At 42.7% G+C, this 19433-nt stretch overlaps 1 protein-coding gene across 2 annotated transcripts in view; it reads left to right on the top strand.

Annotated features, from left to right (window-relative positions):
* The window catches only part of tmtc2a (transmembrane O-mannosyltransferase targeting cadherins 2a), a 48156-nt gene that overhangs the window by 22391 nt on the left and 6332 nt on the right, over positions 1-19433 (top strand). Inside the window, exons 2-11 of one of the 2 annotated variants that reach the window (XM_029495588.1) lie at positions 295-695; positions 738-910; positions 10077-10911; positions 11336-11450; positions 12191-12276; positions 12698-12882; positions 13133-13211; positions 14258-14379; positions 16353-16434; positions 18235-18349. In XM_029495588.1, coding sequence (XP_029351448.1) covers positions 295-695; positions 738-910; positions 10077-10911; positions 11336-11450; positions 12191-12276; positions 12698-12882; positions 13133-13211; positions 14258-14379; positions 16353-16434; positions 18235-18349 — 2193 coding nt within the window. Of the gene's footprint in view, positions 1-294; positions 911-10076; positions 10912-11335; positions 11451-12190; positions 12277-12697; positions 12883-13132; positions 13212-14257; positions 14380-16352; positions 16435-18234; positions 18350-19433 lie in introns of both variants that reach the window. The other variant, XM_029495587.1, reaches the window with a different exon arrangement.

Below are 19433 nucleotides of genomic sequence, written 5' to 3' on the forward strand. Positions count from 1 at the left end.
ACCGCTGACATATGTGCATGCTGTGCGAGTGTGCATGAGTGAGAGCACGTTTGTGGATTCATTCGAATACTGCGCCCTGTTTATTACATTTGGCGTGCTCATCACATTTCTCTATTGAACTCTTGATTCTGCGTTGGGGGATGGCAGTCACTGTTCTATAGGAGGCCTTAATATACATCCAGCATGTTTGAAGCAAGCGGATGAATCTTTTTTCTTTTTCTTTTTTTCCCAAGTAGATTTGTTCATATTCAGATTATAAAACAGTCACTAAATATAATATTGCTTCTCTTCCAGTCGAGCCATCAAGACCAACCAGGACCTTCTTCCTGAGACTCCATGGACCAACATCCTGTACGATGACTTCTGGGGCACCCTGCTCACTCACAGCGGCAGCCATAAGTCCTTTCGTCCACTCTGCACCCTCTCCTTCCGCCTCAACTACACCCTGCACGGCCTGCATCCCTGGGGCTACCACCTGCTGAACGTGGTGCTGCACGGCCTGGTCACCGCCCTCTTCACGGCCTTTAGTCGCTCGCTGCTGGGCGGAGGATTGTGGAGCCTGCTGGCCGGCCTTCTCTTTGCTTCTCACCCTGTTCACACCGAAGCGGTGGCCGGCGTGGTGGGGAGGGCAGACGTCGGTGCAGCTCTGTTTTTCTTGCTGTCTCTGCTCTGCTACGTGAGACACTGTGGACTTCGTAGAGACCTGCGTGGGGCCTTTGAGATGAGGACATGTGGAGGCAGATCAGTCGCCCGGTGCTGGGGCTGGATGCTGGGAAGCCTGTGGTGTGCAGCAGCCAGCATGCTGTGGAAGGAGCAGGGGGTGACGGTGCTGGCTGTGTCGGCTGTTTACGATCTCTTCGTGTTCCAGAGACTCCGATTTCGCCAGGCACTTCTCCTCCTGCTGGGAAAGGTAAATTAATGCATGCTGCCGGGGCTGATGTGTGTTCATTGACTTTTGTCTTGGCGTCGCTTCATAACCAGTTTCCTTTTCCTTTCCTCAGAGGCAAACCACATTCAGCCACCTTTTAATGGTTCCTGTGTGGGGGTTTTTTGTGTGTGTGTGTGTGCGCGCCCATATGGTTTTGTTTATTTGGAAATGGCTTGTGTTTGCTTTTCATTAGGAGTGTAATTAGAAAAGCTGTTTGCCCATGCAAAACCACACAGTCCGTGCATGAAAAGTAAGCCGTCTCCTTTGTCATCTGCAAGCAAGGAGAAGCGATATGCAGAGGGGGAAACTTTTCCACTTCGTCACAACACGGCCACCAACTCCAGTTTGCTGGAGTAAACAGATGCACATGAATGCAATGAAATCTAGATGAGGATCTCAGCCTCATTATGTGCATTCATACTGACAGAGGCTGAGCAGGAAAAGCTATTTTCAGGGTGACTTGTTTTCTGGTGACAAAAAGGTATGCACGGAAAAGCACTAACACAGGCTAGTCTGGTAAATGACTTGGTGTATGTAAGCTGTCAAAACATGCACAAATGTACACTCACACATGCACAGACATTATGCTTCCTCTGCAGGAGGACTCTGCAGGACTCCATTTTCTCCTCCAAGCTAAAGTTATTTGAGGAGGACAACCTTGGCGCAGTGACTCATCTGATTATGGGAATCAGTATTTGACTGGAAGTCCTCCTCGCACAGACACTGTGCATTTGATTAGAGAAACAGCTCCTTAGCCAACGTGATGGCCCTTGTAAAATGCATATCTAGTGTAATAAAAAGTCTCCTTGTAGTTACGGTCCAAGGACAGTCGGGCTCAATGTCTGTCTGCGTGAAAGGATCTTTTTATAGTGGTTTGTGGAAACATCTATAAATACCTCTGCTTGCAGTATAACCTCATATCCTACATCACCAATTTCCTATAGATGTTTGTGGTGTATACAAATTCCAGTCCATTTCAAAGCTGTGTGTATGACGGCCGTGCTCACGCTGCCACCATCCAAATAAAAACGCGCTCTCTCTTCAAATGTTCAAGGCTTTACCGTACCTGTGGGGCAGCTTCTCCAGTAGTTGTTTCTGGCAGAATGATAACCCACTGCAGATATTAAAGGGCTTGCAGTGAACTGCCCAGAGAGATCAGAGAGAGGAGAAAGGTGGAGTTATGTTTTCTCCTCTCAGCGCTTGGCAAGAATGGCTCACACGTGTGCTTTCACAACTGCTAGACCTTAGCAGATGCAAAACAACACCTGTCTTTCAAATAGTACTCAGTTGTCTAGTAAAGCTGCTAAATCATTCCTAGAGCAGCTACGCAGCAGGAGAGAGGATTGTAACTCATTTGATGATGGGGAGGCAGACAGATATATAATACATGTAAACCACAGATATTAGAGTTATAACTATGAAAAATCATTACAAACTAGGACAGGTGGCCGCCACTGACCTTATATATATACCTCTATTGGCTTAAAGGTAGTATATTTATAATGACTTCAGATGCAGTTGCCTTATTTTGTTGAGGCACTGCCATTATAAAAAGCAAACAAGAGGAGCACCAACTTGTTAAAAAAAGAATTAAAAAGAATCAAATTAACATTTGATGTCGGCAATGACAATTATTGTTATTCATCTCCACATCCAAAAACATAATGATTTTCTTGCACTACTTGATGAAAAAACATTGACTTTCTAAAATCTCTGCACAGGAGTCAGTAATATATGAAACATATTATTTATCAAATGTAACACTTGAACTAGAAGTAAAGCTTTGGTTGAGATTTCTCTTCATATTTTCAACAAAGAAAAAAAAATCTCAAAAACTAAATTCTAGCCTTCTCAAACAAAAGTATTTGTTGCTTGTCCCTGTGATTTTTGTCACCATAAGTGGAGACAAAGCCTTGAAAGAGCTCCACATGCCCTGTTTGTTGCATCGTGGTCTGAAAGATTTCATCACCTTCACTGCTTGTTTGAATAAAAAAAAACCCTCACATTTCCCTTTGTATTTATTCTGCAGTACAGTGAGGATGTCATCGACAACCTCCCTGCTCAGATACAATAGTCCCTGGCCAGAATCCCTTTGCCAGCCCAGTGCCAACACCTCCAGCCACCACCAGCACATCTGGCTCATGTATCACTCGGGCAATGTCCTCCTTTGTTTCCCCAGTCATGGTTATCTTGGCAGGGAGCTCGTTATGTGCCGGGGCCAGCCATAAGGGCAATCATCCCCTCGATTATGAGCCAGACATCTCGGGACGCATGGGAACACAAAAAGGGAGAGTGATATCGAAAGGGAATGAGCGAGAGAGAGGGAAAGTATTCTCTCACTTCCTCTCTTTTATCTTCCCATTTTCTTTCTCACCCACTATTTTTTTTTTTCCCTTTTTCAGTCACAAATGTTTCTTTTCATTACCATACCAAACAAAAGAATAAATAAATTCTCCACTTCACATGACCTGTCCACTGCCGCGCAGCCAATCGCAAACAAGGAAATGCAGCAAGCTCCAGTGTAGCAGAGGGACAGCTGCGCCGCGACCAGCAATCCATTTCTCATCCTATTAAGGCCGTAATCAGACCAAAATGAGATTTCAAATGAGAATAGGTAAGAGAGTTAGCAACTGATAGATGAAGACAAAGGCAGGTGTGGTGTGTGTGTGTTGCAGTATATTGAGAAAACATAATGCGCCTTTTATCCCAGGATTATGAGAGTAATGTCTTTGTTCTTCCCGCTTTTAGTCAGCAGCAAAAATAAACGGCAAGGCTCCATGCTTTTGACAGGGTCCAGGGAGATCGCTTGCTTTTGTCAGTATGAGGAAAAATCAAAGAGCTCTCTCCTGAGGTGAAACCTTGGCAGGAGCGATTGGTTTTCATTAGAGGGCCTTTGTTTAAATGTAGAGCTGGGATTTTAAGTATTTATATGATCGAAAACAAAGATGTCAGTGATTTCCACTGTAAGTCCGACATGAAAGCTCAAAAACAAAGGTGAGGAATTAAATCTAGACTGAATTAAATTGCTCTTCCTAATCCTTCACAGTCTACACCTTTTGATCCTTGTCACTTCATTAGCAGACCTGCAGCCCAATGAAGTTTTACCAGGGGCACACAGACAATGGACGGATTTGATGGTGTCCTATCCAGTTTGCAATTAAAGTGTTACAGACTGCTCGTCCTCGTTTATCTCAATGAGTGCTGCAGGCACAGAGATTAAGTTCAGGGTAACCAGCTGACAGCTTGATGAATGTTGTGCCAATTATCCTGGAGCAGAAGCATTTGGATGTGAAATGATGCGCTCTGTCGCTGAAAGTTCTGCAGGATGTGCTTTAGTTAGCTTGTATTCGTGTGCACGTTGGTGAGTCCAAGACACAGAGCGCATCTTCATGTTTTACTGGCACACCGAAACATGCCAAAACATCTTTTTGCATTTTTACCTCAAAACTTTTCTGTGTGAGAGATGGTTGAATGTTCCAAGTCATCGTTAATGTTTGTGAGATTTGGGCTTAGGTGTAGTCCGCTCTCGAATAATTAATATGTGGCAAAAATATGACAATATAGTCCCACACGTTCTATCACTCAGTCAAATTCTGAGATTCAATCAAACAGGAAAAACGTCTTACCCAATAAAAGCTGATGAATGTAATAAGGTCTCATGTATGTTGGACAGACCAGAAAGATACTGACCGACAAAAAGTGGGAAACTTTGGACGATCATTGAAGTCTTACTGCTCACATAGTTGTTGAAAGATGTAAATGCATCAGCTTTCTCCAAGATTAATAATAAGAAAAGAGGCACAGAGCTGATTAATGAATAATCTAAATGAGAACACACACAAAAAAAAAAAAAAATCTTCTTGGAGTCGACATTGGAGCTGTTCATACTTAAATATGAGCAATAAATTGATGCAATCTTCACAGTAAGCAAAAACTGGGCCAGCTAAGCTAAATCAGAAGCATCACATCCCACCAAGATCATCAGGGTTGTTGTATTTTTGTGCCTCTGTAAAACACTTTGAACCGCTGTGTATATTCATGCTATGCAAATAAATTTATCTTGCATAAGCCCCCTCCCCTCCCCACATTACTCAAACAGGATGCTCTTTAAATGTCAAGTAAACGCCAGACCTGTAACCCGTCTCATTACAAACGCCCGGGCTGCAGAGCTTCCATGGACAGAAGAATGGGGTAATTAGGTCAGTCTATCAAAGTTAGTGCCGGCCATGCTGCTGTTTGACGGCCTGGGTGAAGTTTCGCTAAGTCAGCAAGAATCCAGAGCACATTAGAAAGCTGGGGAAAAAAAAGAACTGCCTGAATGCCTCATTGTAACTTTCATCACAGTTTAGCATGCTGCTGGTAATGCATCAAATGTGAGCATTGCTGGATGTGTGTTGTGCAAACACACCGTATCCAAGATGCTGAACTGCAACTGAGAGAATCTTTTAGGGATAGACATAATCAGTTATCATCAGGTTTTGGAGGATAAAAAGATTTAAATAAAAATTTCTCAAACAAGCAGTCAGAAAAATGCCTCGCATTATTGGATGCGTACGTCGGAAAGAGTTATGACCACTTTAAATTGGACAAGACTTTAACAAGAGAGGCCCGGAAGACTGTTCCCTTGCTGTCTTGCATCAGTCTACAACAGCTTTAAACAGTGCACACAAGAAGTCAGCCGTGCCTTCAGACCTGCTTTAAACACTTCACAAGCTAGTGTCAACAGGCAGACCACACACTTCTGGGATTAATAAAATACGAGCTAATGATGAATAGCACGGTTAAAAGACGGAGGTTTCGGAGCTCAGGGCTGTGTGTTTAAGTGTGGAAAGAGACGGGGAGAATATGGGAAGGGGTTAAATTCAAAAATTAAAGTGGATAATAAACTAAAGAGAGAAAAAGCAGTTGTTGAGGGAAAGCCACAGAAATTGATGCTGAATTTCCAAATGAGGATCCAAAGTGGAGGATATGTGGAAGAGAGTTCAAAGGCTTGGAGCAAACGGGATGTTGCATTGGACAGCTGGCTGGAGATTATGCCAGCCATCCTCCATGGATACACTGTGATTTCATGAAGGTCAATCAATCAGAGCTGGCTCAAGTTCCCAGAAATTTAAGTCAGACATCAGTAAAGCTTAAAATGGTGAAATCTTCCCTGTCTCCCCCAATTTCATTTTTTAATGGTGCGTTCTTAATTTTCCCACTGGTGACAAGGAAAAACTTGGACATAAATGCGATACAATCCAAGACTCTCCAAACTAGGATTGCACATATTGTGTCATTTTATATTAGCATAGTTTAAGTATATTTTTCACAGCATACTCTAAAGAATTACTACGAGTTTGGCTTTTGAGTCAGTCTAACTTCCTTTGCATAGTCAAACCATTTAACCAACAAAAATGATGTTACTCCTTTGGCACAGAGACCATTTTGTCCAAAGTGAGTCAGTGATTTCACTGACAGCAGACTGAGTCTTACAAAAGTTTCCAGATAAAGTTAAATGACTTCAAACACCTCTCTTTGAGCCCAACTGGAAGTAAAACAAAATTCTCAGCTCCTTGAATTAGCCGTTGTTACTAATGACATAAGGATTGAGTTTGAATTAGGCCAAATGTGGCCTGAAGGGTCTGAAGTCTGAAAGGGTGTAAAGGGCCAAAAAATAGGAAGCTTTTCCGCAGTTGAAGCTCTGTGGTGAAAGCAAAGAATTAGGAAAATAGTTTTTATTTCTCTTTACTCACATGAAGAAACAAAAACACGTACCTCAAAACCTTAATTAGGTTAGTCCTGATGCTTTGACTGCTAGCTTGGTGTTTAGTTCAGTTCCTCGAGCAGATTCATGAATATCTGAGGCTTTTATGGGGAAGGATATTTTTCTAAGTCACTTTACTGTATCAAAGCATGACCAGTTGGAAAATGGTACAGTTTAAACTCACCAGAAAAGAATGAAACCGCTAATGTTCTGCAGCGTATTGGTCACTATCTCGCCCTGCCAATATTCCCTTTACAGTAGAATTACAATGGAATTGGAATTGGCTGGAAATTCAATAAATCAACAGCTAAGTAAAGAAGTTGATGGACTTTTTTTTAGAGAAATTAGACGCTGCAGTTAAGTCAGGAACATGAAGGTAATGCTGGATCATTGAACACGTATTTTCACAGACCACAGAAGACTCGAGCATATACAAAAGAAAGGACACGACATCAGACGTCAGCAGAGCTGGTTTCCACTACAGAAATCTTTCCATTTCATGTCGGCTACAAGCAACCAACCTCAAACCTGCGGCCTCCAAAAACAAACTTATAAACTTTATGTCATGCTGGCTGGAAAACTTGCCCGTGATTTACTGCTGAGCTCGTGAATTTGTGGATGTACATCATCAAAAAGCTGGGCAAGCCTTTGCACTGCACTTTGAATTGTTTGGGTGCGTGTTTGTGCGTTTTGCGTGTGATTGATTGGGAAGTCAATTAAGGAACGATTTAGAAATAGACAAGGCAGTGAGGGGTAAAATGAAGCTCATTCACCTAAATACCACAAATGGCTGTTTTGTTGGAATTGGCTTATCTTCTGATACCAAGCAAAATTGGATTTCTCAGACAGTTTCCACCCATGACTATATGGACTCATCCATCAAGGAGCACATCCCCCTCTTTCTGTAAAAGACACTCTCTTATCCTTTGTTTTCCACCTTTAAGCTTTCAAATCAATATCCATTTTTTCCCCCACTCACTGCTCCTCACTGGTTCTCAGGGTGGTCCTTGAACTGGTCTTTTTCCATCTTATCACCAACATGTTGTGTTCTGCAACTAGCACACCCCCCATCCTCCCATAACCTGGTCAAGGAACGTGCTGTTTCATGTCAGAACTGGAGAAATCAGTAACTTAATTGGAGCCAGGGGGTCAGGCGAGTCGATGCTAAACCTCTTACTGTAATCCTAACATGGCTTTGTTATGGATAACTTGTGTTTTCCTGAAAGTGCACACATGAGCTTATTCATGCATTATAAAAGAGAGAATATTCCAGTCAGGGGTTTATTAATGAGACAAACAAAAGTGTGTTCTTTGTGCTCTTAAGAGATTTTATCTGCCTGTTGTGTAATTCATTTAAAGTGAATTATAAAGAGTCTAAATTATAACCATAGTAGAATAAACACACTTGAGCGATAAAAGCTCTGATGGTACTTATCAGCTACATCAAACCCAAAACTGGTAACACAACTACTAGACCACCAATATAAACTTCTCTTGTTCCGCACAATGATACTACGATATAAACAGCACTCTCAGTACACACACATGTACACATAGCTGTAATTCCCCCAGGACAGGTTCAAATAGAGTTCATATTACACTGGCGGTTGGAAAGAATAAATGAGCCCAAACAATAGGAAGCGAACAGCATCTCTGTGATCATCTCTCATGATGTTGGGCTGTATTTACTCCACTGCTAACCTCTGTGAGGAACATACTGAACAGACACTTTTTTTTGGACAGCCTGTCTCCGTCCACGTCTTATGTGGGCATTCCTAGCTGATCCACGTTAAATGAAAGAAATTAAATCAAATGTATTAAATATGGGCTAAAAGCACATCACTCAATCCAATTTAAGGTGTATTTGATTTCAGAAAGTATCATATCAGAATGTGGTATTGATGAAGTCTGACATCGAAGCGCTTGACAAACAGGAAACCACACTCAAAGATACATCGATCCCTTGCCAGGGAGATGCCCCTCCATACCTCCCCCTGCTGACACTGACAAATGCAATGTAACAAGTAAGGGTTAACAGGTGTAAGATGTCTTCTGAAAACCTTGTCATGTCCGTAAAAACAACTTGCAGACATCTACACAGCTCACGGCAAAGCGTCTGAACTGAATAATGCTTTTGGCCCTTCACATAATTCCTGAATTTCATTTTTACATTCAAGGAGGTTTTCTCCATTTTTCAACAGTCACTAACCAAACGTTCAAATTTGCTTCCAAGTATTCACCTATACAGCCATTAGGAGTTCAACATAATCCTCAACTTGAGCACCTTAGCCTTGTGAGTTTATAAAGAGACCATTCAGTTTCGGTTGAAGCGAGGTCCCAATTGGCTTGTTACAGTTTGGTGAAAGATGTTGCGTGACAAAGGACCTAATGGTGATGGTGCTGCAGAATTAATGCTCTTATGAGGTGTAAACAGCATCTACATACCAACACAATGAGGCCTAAGCTGATTACAGGTCACACTCCCTGTAACCCTGACAGGCAACGAGAAAAGACTTAGGAGGAAAGCCTCTCACGCTTCAAATTCACCTCAAAGTTGACCCCAGCGAGGTCAGAAGTGGAGGGAGAGGATCACTTATATATGGAAAATCAAAGAAATAATCTGAACTTCACATTCATATGGAAATGTGTTGATCTTGCTCTGTTATTATCTTTCATTTTAGACTCAAGGATTTTCCCTTGTTATCCTCTATAAAATGTCTTTGACGTCCAAAGCTTTGCTGGCAAACCAAAAGTCAAATTCAAAATATTGCATCTTTCAACACTTTAAATATGACATTTTCCATTAAAAATAATTAGCTCTAGATGTAAACAGTCGTATTGTTGCTGACATCCCTTACAGTACACAGCTGTCCAAATCCCAATGTGTCTCTCACCAATCTGAACATGTCACATTTTACTATTTTCACGTAAACAGAGCTGTGTTTTCTTTGGCTGAGGTGCATTTTCATTTTGCGAACTATGCCAGTGTTTCGGAGAACTGTATAATTGTACATGAGTGTGGTTTAAGCCCCAGACAGCTTTTAAAAACATTCCAGAGATTTCTAGTTTCCTTTTCTACATATTGTAGTGGTGAAATGATAGATCAGGGAGTGCAATATTTATTTTTTTATTTTTTTATTTTTTATTCTTTTGCAGAGATGGAATATAAATCAGACCCAAAATGCTCATACTGCTGCACGTTATCACAAAGAAAGGAATGTGTGAGTTAATATCATGCAGCCTACAGAGATTTAAAAAAAAAAACATTAATCACCGTTGCTCTAACTTGACAGAAATTAGAAATAAAACGAAAAAACATCAGGTGCTTTGGATCAAGGGCAACGATTACATTATCTCATGAAAATATTGTGTAAGTTTTCCTCTTTCTCTTGCCACTTCCAGAAAAAGAACACCAGTGTTTTGCTGAGTCTTGCCGTGCTGGCCTCCTGGGGAGCGATTCTGCTGTCGGCTCGTCTCTACTGGATGGGCAACAAGCCTCCCAACTTCTCCAACTCTGACAACCCAGCCGCTGACTCGCCACACTTCCTTACCCGAACGCTGACGTTCCTTCACTTGCCCGCTGCCAACACCTGGCTCATGCTCTGCCCCGACAAGCTCAGTTTCGATTGGTCCATGGACGCTGTGCCCTTGATCAAATCCTTGGCTGACTGGAGGAACCTTCACACCGTTGCCTTCTATGGTGGATTTTTCCTTCTGGTCTTGTTTGGCCTCCGTGGTCACAGCTCCAAAGCCAAGGAGACCAATGGGAAAGCCCATGTTGCCAATGGAAAGTCAGTCACCAATGGGAATGGTTTCCATGCTCCTGACACAAACCATAACACATATCATGGGCCACCAAAGACGACCCTGAATGGGTCGACTGGACTTCACCACTGTCCTCCATGGACATCACTGCCCCCTACAGAAAACTTAGTACTATTTTCACTGAGCACCCTGTCATTGCCTTTCATCCCAGCCACCAACCTATTATTTTACGTAGGTTTTGTGATAGCCGAGAGGGTACTATACATTCCCAGTATAGGTTTTTGTTTACTTGTTGCTGCTGGTGCAAGAAGCTTATATGTCAGACTGAGGACTAGAGGCTGCAAGGCCTCACTGTTCTGTCTCTGTATGGGACTAGTGCTGCTGAATGGACTCCGAACTGTTCAAAGAAACAGGGACTGGAGCAACGAGGAGAATCTCTACAAGTCTGGAATCAGTGCAAATCCTGCTAAGGGTAAGAGAAGTGCGGCCACAAATTCAGCTTTATTATTATTTTACTGGCTCATAATTATTATTCTATAATGTTTGCTTCAAATTTTGAAGAACATTCAGTCCAACTCATTACATAAGGGAATGTGGTCTCAGACTTTTTGATCCCACTGAATATATGTTTGAGGTGTCTGTTGAGACTTAATATAGCTACGCGTGTTGAAAAACAGGAACCGCCATCTCTGCTTGGAGAACTGTAACATAGTAAAACCCACAGCAATATTATACTCTCATTCAGTCATGTAAGACTGACTTTGAAATGGTTATTTGAATACAGGAATAAATAAGAATATATTGAAACGTAGTATGACCATGTTCACAAGAAGACATTATTTTTTATTTAGTTTTTCCCCTGAAAGTGTAACTTTTGTCTGATGTGTCTCCTGTAGCCTGGGGAAACTTGGGGAATGTGCTGAAGAACCAAGGCAAGATAGCGGAGGCAGAAAAGGCGTACAGAAATGCTCTGCACTACCGGGGGAACATGGCTGACATGCTGTATAACCTGTAAGTGCTGAAGACGTCGTTCCTCCTCCTGCGCCTGTTTGCCAAGTCTTGACACGAGCCAGTTCTGATTCCACCCATCCGCTGCTTGGGATGGCAGCGGCAGAACAAGAAAGGCAGAGAGAAAGAAGCGAGAGAGGAGAGTGACAGAAGGCAAAAACAAAAATAGATCTGACAGAGGATGAGAGGTGCAAGTCAGGAACAGAGCAAGGCACGATGCAAGAGTATGTCAAAGAGGAAATAACTTTGTCTGTCCCAGGTGGCTCTTCTTCTACCTTCTGCTACTGATTCTATTAGTTGTGGTTTGTAGGAGAAAGCAAAGCCTTTCCCAGTGCTACAACACAAGGTGTCAAAAAGTGCTAAAACCTCACGGCAGACCCCTTGTCCTTTGGTCTCATGCTGACGCTGTTTTTCTCCAGAGCGCTCAGTCTCAAGTTACAAGCACCAGGAAGCTGGCGGAAACAGGATTCTTTAAAACGGAGACTCCATTTGAACATGATGGATGTTTGGGTATATTGGGGTAATGCATTGGTTGTTTTTGGTAAGGATACAGAACCTGCTGTTTTTTTTATTACTCAGCATTGACGCAAACTCCCCTCATCAATTTTGACGTGCTGTAATTTGGGTAAAATTACTTCTTGCCTTCAAAAATGCAAAACAAGTCATCCACTCTGCAGCCGCTTGTGTTTTAAAATGTCTCAGCATTTATTTATTTGTTTATTTTGTGTGTCTGTGTGGACCAGAGGTTTGCTGCTGCAGGAGAACGAGCGTCCTGCTGAAGCGCTGCATTATTACAAATTGGCCATTGGGAGTCGGCCAACGCTGGCATGTAAGTAAACTGTTGCTGACGCATGAAGTGGTGGGGAAGAGTCAGCAGCAGTTGCATGTTCTCCCATGTTACTCTGGTTTGGCAGTGTTTGTTTGGGTTAATTGGATATGATCTTTCACAGGATCAGCACCATGCTGCAGTTTTAATGCTGAATTACATGATCTTTTCACGCCATGCGGACATTTGGGTGGATGTATTCAGGCTGTTTCATTTTGAAGGGGAAATGAAGGGATTCAGTGTAACGATTGATTGCTGGCATGTGTGAGGACAATTTTCTGAGAGAGGTCAAGCTTCTACTCCTCTTGATAATCTTTCTTTACTCTTAGCTTCCCAAGCTTAATTTCTTTTTGGCCTAATTTATTTGTACTTGTCCTTCTTCTTCTTCTTTAACGCCACTTTTTCCCTCGTGTCCGTTCCACAGCCGCCTACCTGAACACAGGAATCATCCTGATGAACCAGGGCAACCTGGAAGAGGCCAAACGCACCTTCCTTACTTGCGCAGAGATTCCTGATGAGAACTTGAAGGACCCCCACGCCCACCAGAGCTCCGTCACCAGCTGCCTCTACAACCTGGGGAAACTACTCCACGAACAGGGTCAGCAGGAGGTTAGTGTTTTCAGTTTGTGCTAAATAGACCAGCATCGGACAACCTGGATCAAAGACTTGATGATTTAACTGTCAATCCCTAACGGTGAACCGAAAGCTCAGCTGTGGAACTGTGTACACAGTACATGTTTTACACAAAATAGTAGTCCCTTTTGTATTACAATGCCTGCATCATGCTGACGCCAAAAAAAAAAAAAGAAAAGAAAAAACTGGCCATGCCACGCTCACTGTTTTCTTTTCTCAACTGCAGGAGGCCCTTTCGGTTTATAAGGAAGCGGTGCAGAAAATGCCCAGACAGTTTGCACCACACAGCCTTTTCAACATGATGGGTAAGTCTGTTGGAGCCTGTTTGACCCTGTGTCTTTCTTCAAACACCCCCCAACTGTGATAACAACATTAAAAATTCACCACTTTTGTTGATACCTGCTTTGAAATGTAAATTTGGTGTATTTCGATGAGGTAACAAAACCATATGGTGCATGTAATTTAATTAGCATCGGCTGTTAGTGCTCCGCTTTTATGAAGTGAGTAAGAACAGCGTGGTCTGGGGTCAAGCTTGGCTTGAGCTCTGGTGACAAATGTTACATTTTAGTTTCCAGTTAAAAGTTGCTCTTGCACTTTATCTTAGCTTTGTATTGAGTTAAATTGACACGAACTGGCTGCCAAAAAAAATCTCCACAGGACTTGAACCACCTGTTGGATTTCAGCTCCATGGCTCATAAATGTGTGGACAGATTTTGTGTCCTCTTGAAGAGAAATTAAGATAATCCATGTAATAAATCACATCCTTCTCTTTGTTATTATAAAGCTAATTACATTTTTAGAACTACATCCTTGCAGAATATTTGGGATTACTGGGAGACGTCTGTATGGACCCTTTAAACGGACAAGCAGAATGAGAATAGGAAGTGTGTTTTGTCAGATGGAGGGAGGGCCGTGTTTTATTAGTGCGATGTCCAGGGGATACTTTGCTAAAGCTCGTGTCGTTTTACCCCGACAACCAACAGCGTGTCTTTAGATCAAATAAAATCTCACAGGGCTTCAAGCACAACAATTGTTCCTTTAGAGAAAACTGTGTTTTCACATGGATCTGTGTTGGTTACATTAGGGTCAGCATGTAACGATTTCAGAGATCACGGCTCTTTGTTCAGCACACACTGTTAATATCAGCTCTTTATCCATGTAACAAGGAAGATTCAAACTATAAAAATCTACAATTTTAGGATAACATTTTTTTTACTGACTGAATTGAATTGTTAGTGATCAGCCATAGTTAACATTTTTAAAGAAAATTAAATCATGTCCTCGGCATGCATTATGTACAGTACTGTCTTTTTCAATCATTATTATGTAAAAGCGGTGTGTTCTGTTTCAGGAGAGGCTTACATGAGGCTGAACAGGCTGGAGGAAGCGGGCCACTGGTACAGAGAATCCCTCAGGGCCAAGCCAGACCACATTCCTGCTCACCTCACTTATGGCAAACTCCTGTCCATCATTGTAAGTCTAATTTTACACACACCGAGAAAGGCCCATCAAGCAAGATAAAGCATTGTCTTAATAACGACTGCAGTGGTTAACTGCCTGGCAGAGTTTAATTAAATGGAGCCTGAAGTGGCAGAGTGGCATGATGAATAATGCATATTGAGTAACTTATGGGACGCTGCAGCAAGGCGAAGCCATCCCATCGATTTCTCTGCAGAGCCTGAAGAACTGTGATAATTGTTAAGAGGCATGAGCTCCTGACTCTGAGAGGTGCATGCTAAACAAACACCTTTCCTCTGGTCAGGCGTCAAGCAGGAATCGTGCTTCATTCGTGAATTGGGTGTTTGACCTCGATGACTTCTCGCTGAGTAGATGAAAAAATGATCACTTTGATAGAGAAAATCTGAGGTGTTGCATAAAACACTTTTTGGGTGACTTCAGATTGACCCCAATCCAGGACAGATGCCAAACTGCGATGAAAGAACTTCATATATTCATGCGTGAGATTGAAGGTCACGGTTATGGGGAGTTTGTCTGATGTAGATGAAAGCGATCTATCTGCAGCTGGATGAGTTCCAGATCATCTGTGCGTTATATGTGTGTGTGAGTGAGTGTCAGAGGACATCAAGGGCACACAAGTTTGTCTGACTTCTCCCAAATGTTGCCTTACACTTCTAATGTTTTTTTACCGCTGCAAAACTCACACTTCCTGTCCACCCACCTCCTTTCCCACTCCATAAAAACAAAAAACACATTCATGTGACAGCAGATGTGTTCACAGCTGAGTCAAGTTTAGATTTGGGAGCTGAACTGTGTGCCCCTTTTGCAACCTCTCCAGAGATGTTTGACCTCTTCGCTTCCAGAGCCTCAGGTACCGAGTGAAGACACGACCGTCCTGCTGTGCCTTTATGTGACAGACTCACAGCTGCAACCCTCACAGGCTTTAAACCTCAGTTCTGATTATTTCCTCTTTGTTGAAAGATTTGAAGATATACATACACACACGCACGTGCCTCAAGCCCAGGTTCAGCTTCGAGTCACCCAGCTTGGTTGGACATCTGCTGTGCTCCCTGAGGCTCAGGGGGCTCTAGATCCACTCAGGACCCTGACTCACAGAGACCCCCTACACCACTACAGGGCTTAAGGAACAGGAGATTGGATGGACCCTGGACAATGGGCTGGTGGACAGGCTTATAATGCAATTACTCTGCTTCCTTATTGAATCACTCCATCAGCTTCATATTTGGGCTGTCCTGCTGAGGTCAATCAACAGCACAGGCACGAGGAGGAAAGGTCAAACTCTGGTTCACCCCCATGTGTGCTGAAGCGCTGTTTGGTCAGTCAACAATAAACTGATTTATGCATTCAATCTCCGCTCTGTATGTAGATACACTCAGCACTAATGCTCACCCCTTCCTCTCATCGTGGAGCAGTACTTACTAAAGTGAAAACAGAAGACTACAAATGCCATCCAGGCCCAATACTCCCTCAGTCATTTAGAGCTATTGTTAGAATGGGGAAAAAAGATAATCAAGCAAACATAATAAAGGCTTACCATTCTTCAGCTAATGCATGTCAGTGCACAATTCATAACCGACTGAACTGAAATATCAGGACTTTTTGAAGCCAAATGTGTCGTATTATTATTTTAAAATCGCACTATTTTCTACAATTAATAATAAATTAGGTAATGTGGAAAATAACCAAGCATTCTAACTTTTAGGCTTTTAGGTTCTGAGACCTAAGAAGCTCTTAAATGATTGAGAATGATTATTATTATTCTTATTATTATTATGGAGCGTTGGCTGCAAAATGATTCACTGTGAATCCACAGCCTTTCTCGTCTAAGGTCGCACTGCCTGCTGCAAGAAGAGATGTGTTTAACTCTCTTCAGTGATGGCCTTTCCCTCCTTGTCATCCCACCACCTTTGGTTGGTTCTGAGCTGAATATTGAGTGTAAACACTGATTTCCATCCTTTTTCTTTCAGGGGCAGAAGACAGAAGCAGAGAAGTACTTTCAGAGAGCCATTCAACTAGACCCGACAAAAGGAACCTGCTACATGCACTATGGTGAGCAGAAATTGCAGACATTGTGAGACCCCTTTGCAGAAAGCTCATTTAAAAAATTGATGCTTGAGTCAGAAAAATATGCATGTCTTAATCCATGAAATTATCTCCTGTGGTTGACAGAGCCATGAAAATATCATTTAAAATTCACCAGGTTGGCTTATAATTCATGTAAACCGCCCTGGATCGGAGCTCGGAGCTAATGTAACATGAATCAAAGTGTTGCTAATCTTTCGGAAGTGTCATATCTGTTTTTATCATGTTTCCTTGCGACTTGCTTTGTCATTTTCGTTCACAGTTAGTATCAGTGCTTGGAGTGCCGGAGCTGTGTTTGAGGCTTTGCAGATGGTGCATGCAAACAGGGGTGTGCTATGTTTATCCGAATGAGGAGTCAGGATCATAATACTGTTTACCATTCGTAACACATGATACCATGTTTCTGCTGCACTGTTGTTAATGCTGCGTTTCATTTCGCTGAGGAGGAACAGGCTTCTTGCTGCTTAATGTCTCTGTCTGCAGGATATTCATAGGAAATGAAGTCCGTCCTGTTTCGCTGAAAGCACCATTGTGTGTTGTCCCTTTCTCTTCTTTCTTATCTCTCTCCATTCCTCCTGGTGCTTTCTCTGTGGTGGATATCTCGGGGTTTCAGTTTAGTTTTCTCCCCGGTGAGGGATGTGTTGCTGTTTTTGGAACAAGCTGTTTCCCCTTCTTACAGTCCTTCCCTCTTGCTTCCTATCAAGCTTTTTTTTGTGTGTGTTATCTTGTAAGTTCTTGCTATAGGTGATGTTTATTTGGTCTGGTCTCCTCCTTTTATCGCAAATCTTGCTGCTTTCACTACACTGGGTTCACTGGATGAGCTCCAGGTGCAAGTGTGTAAAGAGTGATGATATCTGTCCATATTATGACACAGCGGATGCACAAACAAAACGTGCAAGTAAGTGAGGACACTGAGGGTGAGAGCTGAGACGAGGCCCTCCCTTCCCTTCCATTGTTCACGGCAGCACATTTTAATGTAAACTGTTCCTCATAGGACCCGATTCGACTCACTCTGCTTCGGCTTGTTTTTAAAGCTGCTCTCAGTCAAATGCTTTCAGTAAAGCCAGTGGACACACACCTCAGTGGAGCCCCCCGCCATACTCCCCTCATCCTACATTCAGCAACATCTGTGGCCCAGCTCGGCTCTTAATTTATAGCCACTGCAGCAGGCACTTGTGGGTGCTGCACCAGGTGGCCAGACTCCCAGAGGAAAACGCACGAAAAATGCCTCCGTCCCAGCGGCGTTCTCAGCCACCGTCGAGCAAAACAACAATCCTTCACTCTCTTGTCCTCCCTCACTTTCTCTGCCTCCTTGTTTCGTTTCACGAGGCATTCGTCCCTTTCACCACCTCTATTCATCTTCCTTTGCCTCCCCATCAGTCTCCATTTTTGCTTGTGGTTGCTTTTGTTTCCCGTCCCCTCAGTACCCCTTCTACAAGCCTGCTCCAGCAGTCCTGAAGTCCAGAATAATGCCGATGTAACCTATAATTTTCTTAGCAAGCAAATAAAATTACATGAGCTGGGAGTTTATGGGATATGTTTTTTTGCTTTGAACTAAACCCTAATATACCCACAGTGACAATGATGACTTTCACAAGGCTTGTACCATTTTCACCATCTCAGTTAAGTGCATGCCTGTATGTTGCGAATGCTAATTTCGGCCCAACAAAACAATAGAGCAGCAGGCCAGCATTGCCGTCCCTGGGACTGTGAAACTAAAATTACTCCAGTAATAAACACACCTCCTCTGCCTTCCTCTCTTTCCAGGTCAGTTTCTGCTGGAGCAGTCTCGTCTCAGCGAGGCTGCCAAGATGGCAGAGAGAGCCGCGGAGTTGGACAGCTCGGAATTTGACGTGGTCTTCAGCGCTGCTCACATGCTAAGGTTGGCAAAGCATCTGATGCACGACAACATGGCTTAAAAATGGAGTTCGCGTACTTACAGAAGCACGCACTGCAGAATGATAGCTGAGCTTTTTGAAATCTAAAGTTTGCTGCTGTGCCGCGTTGCAGTTTGTGGGTTTACTCTGTCCCACTGCCATTTCACAAACCCTTTGAAATATAAATGATACCAGCATTGTAGAATACAGCATATGTCATTTCTTTGAAAATAGCTGCCATAAAAGCTATTATGTCTTGCATTTATAAACAGGATTACCATTCAAGTCCATCACGAAGATGTTTCAATGTGGGGATTGTAGAGAAATCTTGGGAGAATTTCCCCTCAAAGTTTGGCAAACATGTGCACATGCAGCTTGTAAGTCTTAAAAGGTGTCAAAAGAGACTGGAAACGTCCTCTACTCCTCGCAACTAAGGGGAATATTGGAGCAATGTGCCTTAATTCCTTCTTGCTCTACATATCTGGAAAAGTCATTACTGCTCTCAAGCATCCACCATAAAAGCAACACCACAGAGGATTTGTAAAAAGTTGAAAGTCACAGGGTTTGGCTCAGGATTTCGGATTGGAAATGTAATAGTAAATCGAAATGACAGATCATTCCTCTGTGTTTTGGTCTGACTGCTCAGACTCTGTGTGACATGAATCCAAACAGATTAGGGTTAGGATTTAATAATTGCGACACACACCTGTCATTAGCAGGATTTAGAGCTAGAACAGCTGTACTAATAGTAAAGCAGGCTGCATCTCTTGGCTACTTTGAGGGAGATTTTGTACACTGACTGAGCTGAAACAGGATGGTAATATACTGGGCCTTCATGTGGGTCATGCAGATGCAGTGAGGGTGATGTATAAATCTGTTTACTTCTTTATTACATGTTGGAGATTAATCCTGGTTTATTTTTCGTTCTGCTCTCCATGGTTAATGATGTTTTCCGCTAAATCTGACATCCTGAATCTTTGTCAGTCTGGTTGTTTTATAAGCTGTGAACTTCAGTGAACCCTGTCTATCGAAGACATATTCGAGGTTCATTTCAATCTCATAAATATTAATTGCAGTGTCAGCAAAGAC

The sequence above is a fragment of the Echeneis naucrates genome, chromosome 23 (genome assembly GCF_900963305.1).
Source record: "Echeneis naucrates chromosome 23, fEcheNa1.1, whole genome shotgun sequence".
NCBI lineage: Eukaryota > Metazoa > Chordata > Actinopteri > Carangiformes > Echeneidae > Echeneis > Echeneis naucrates.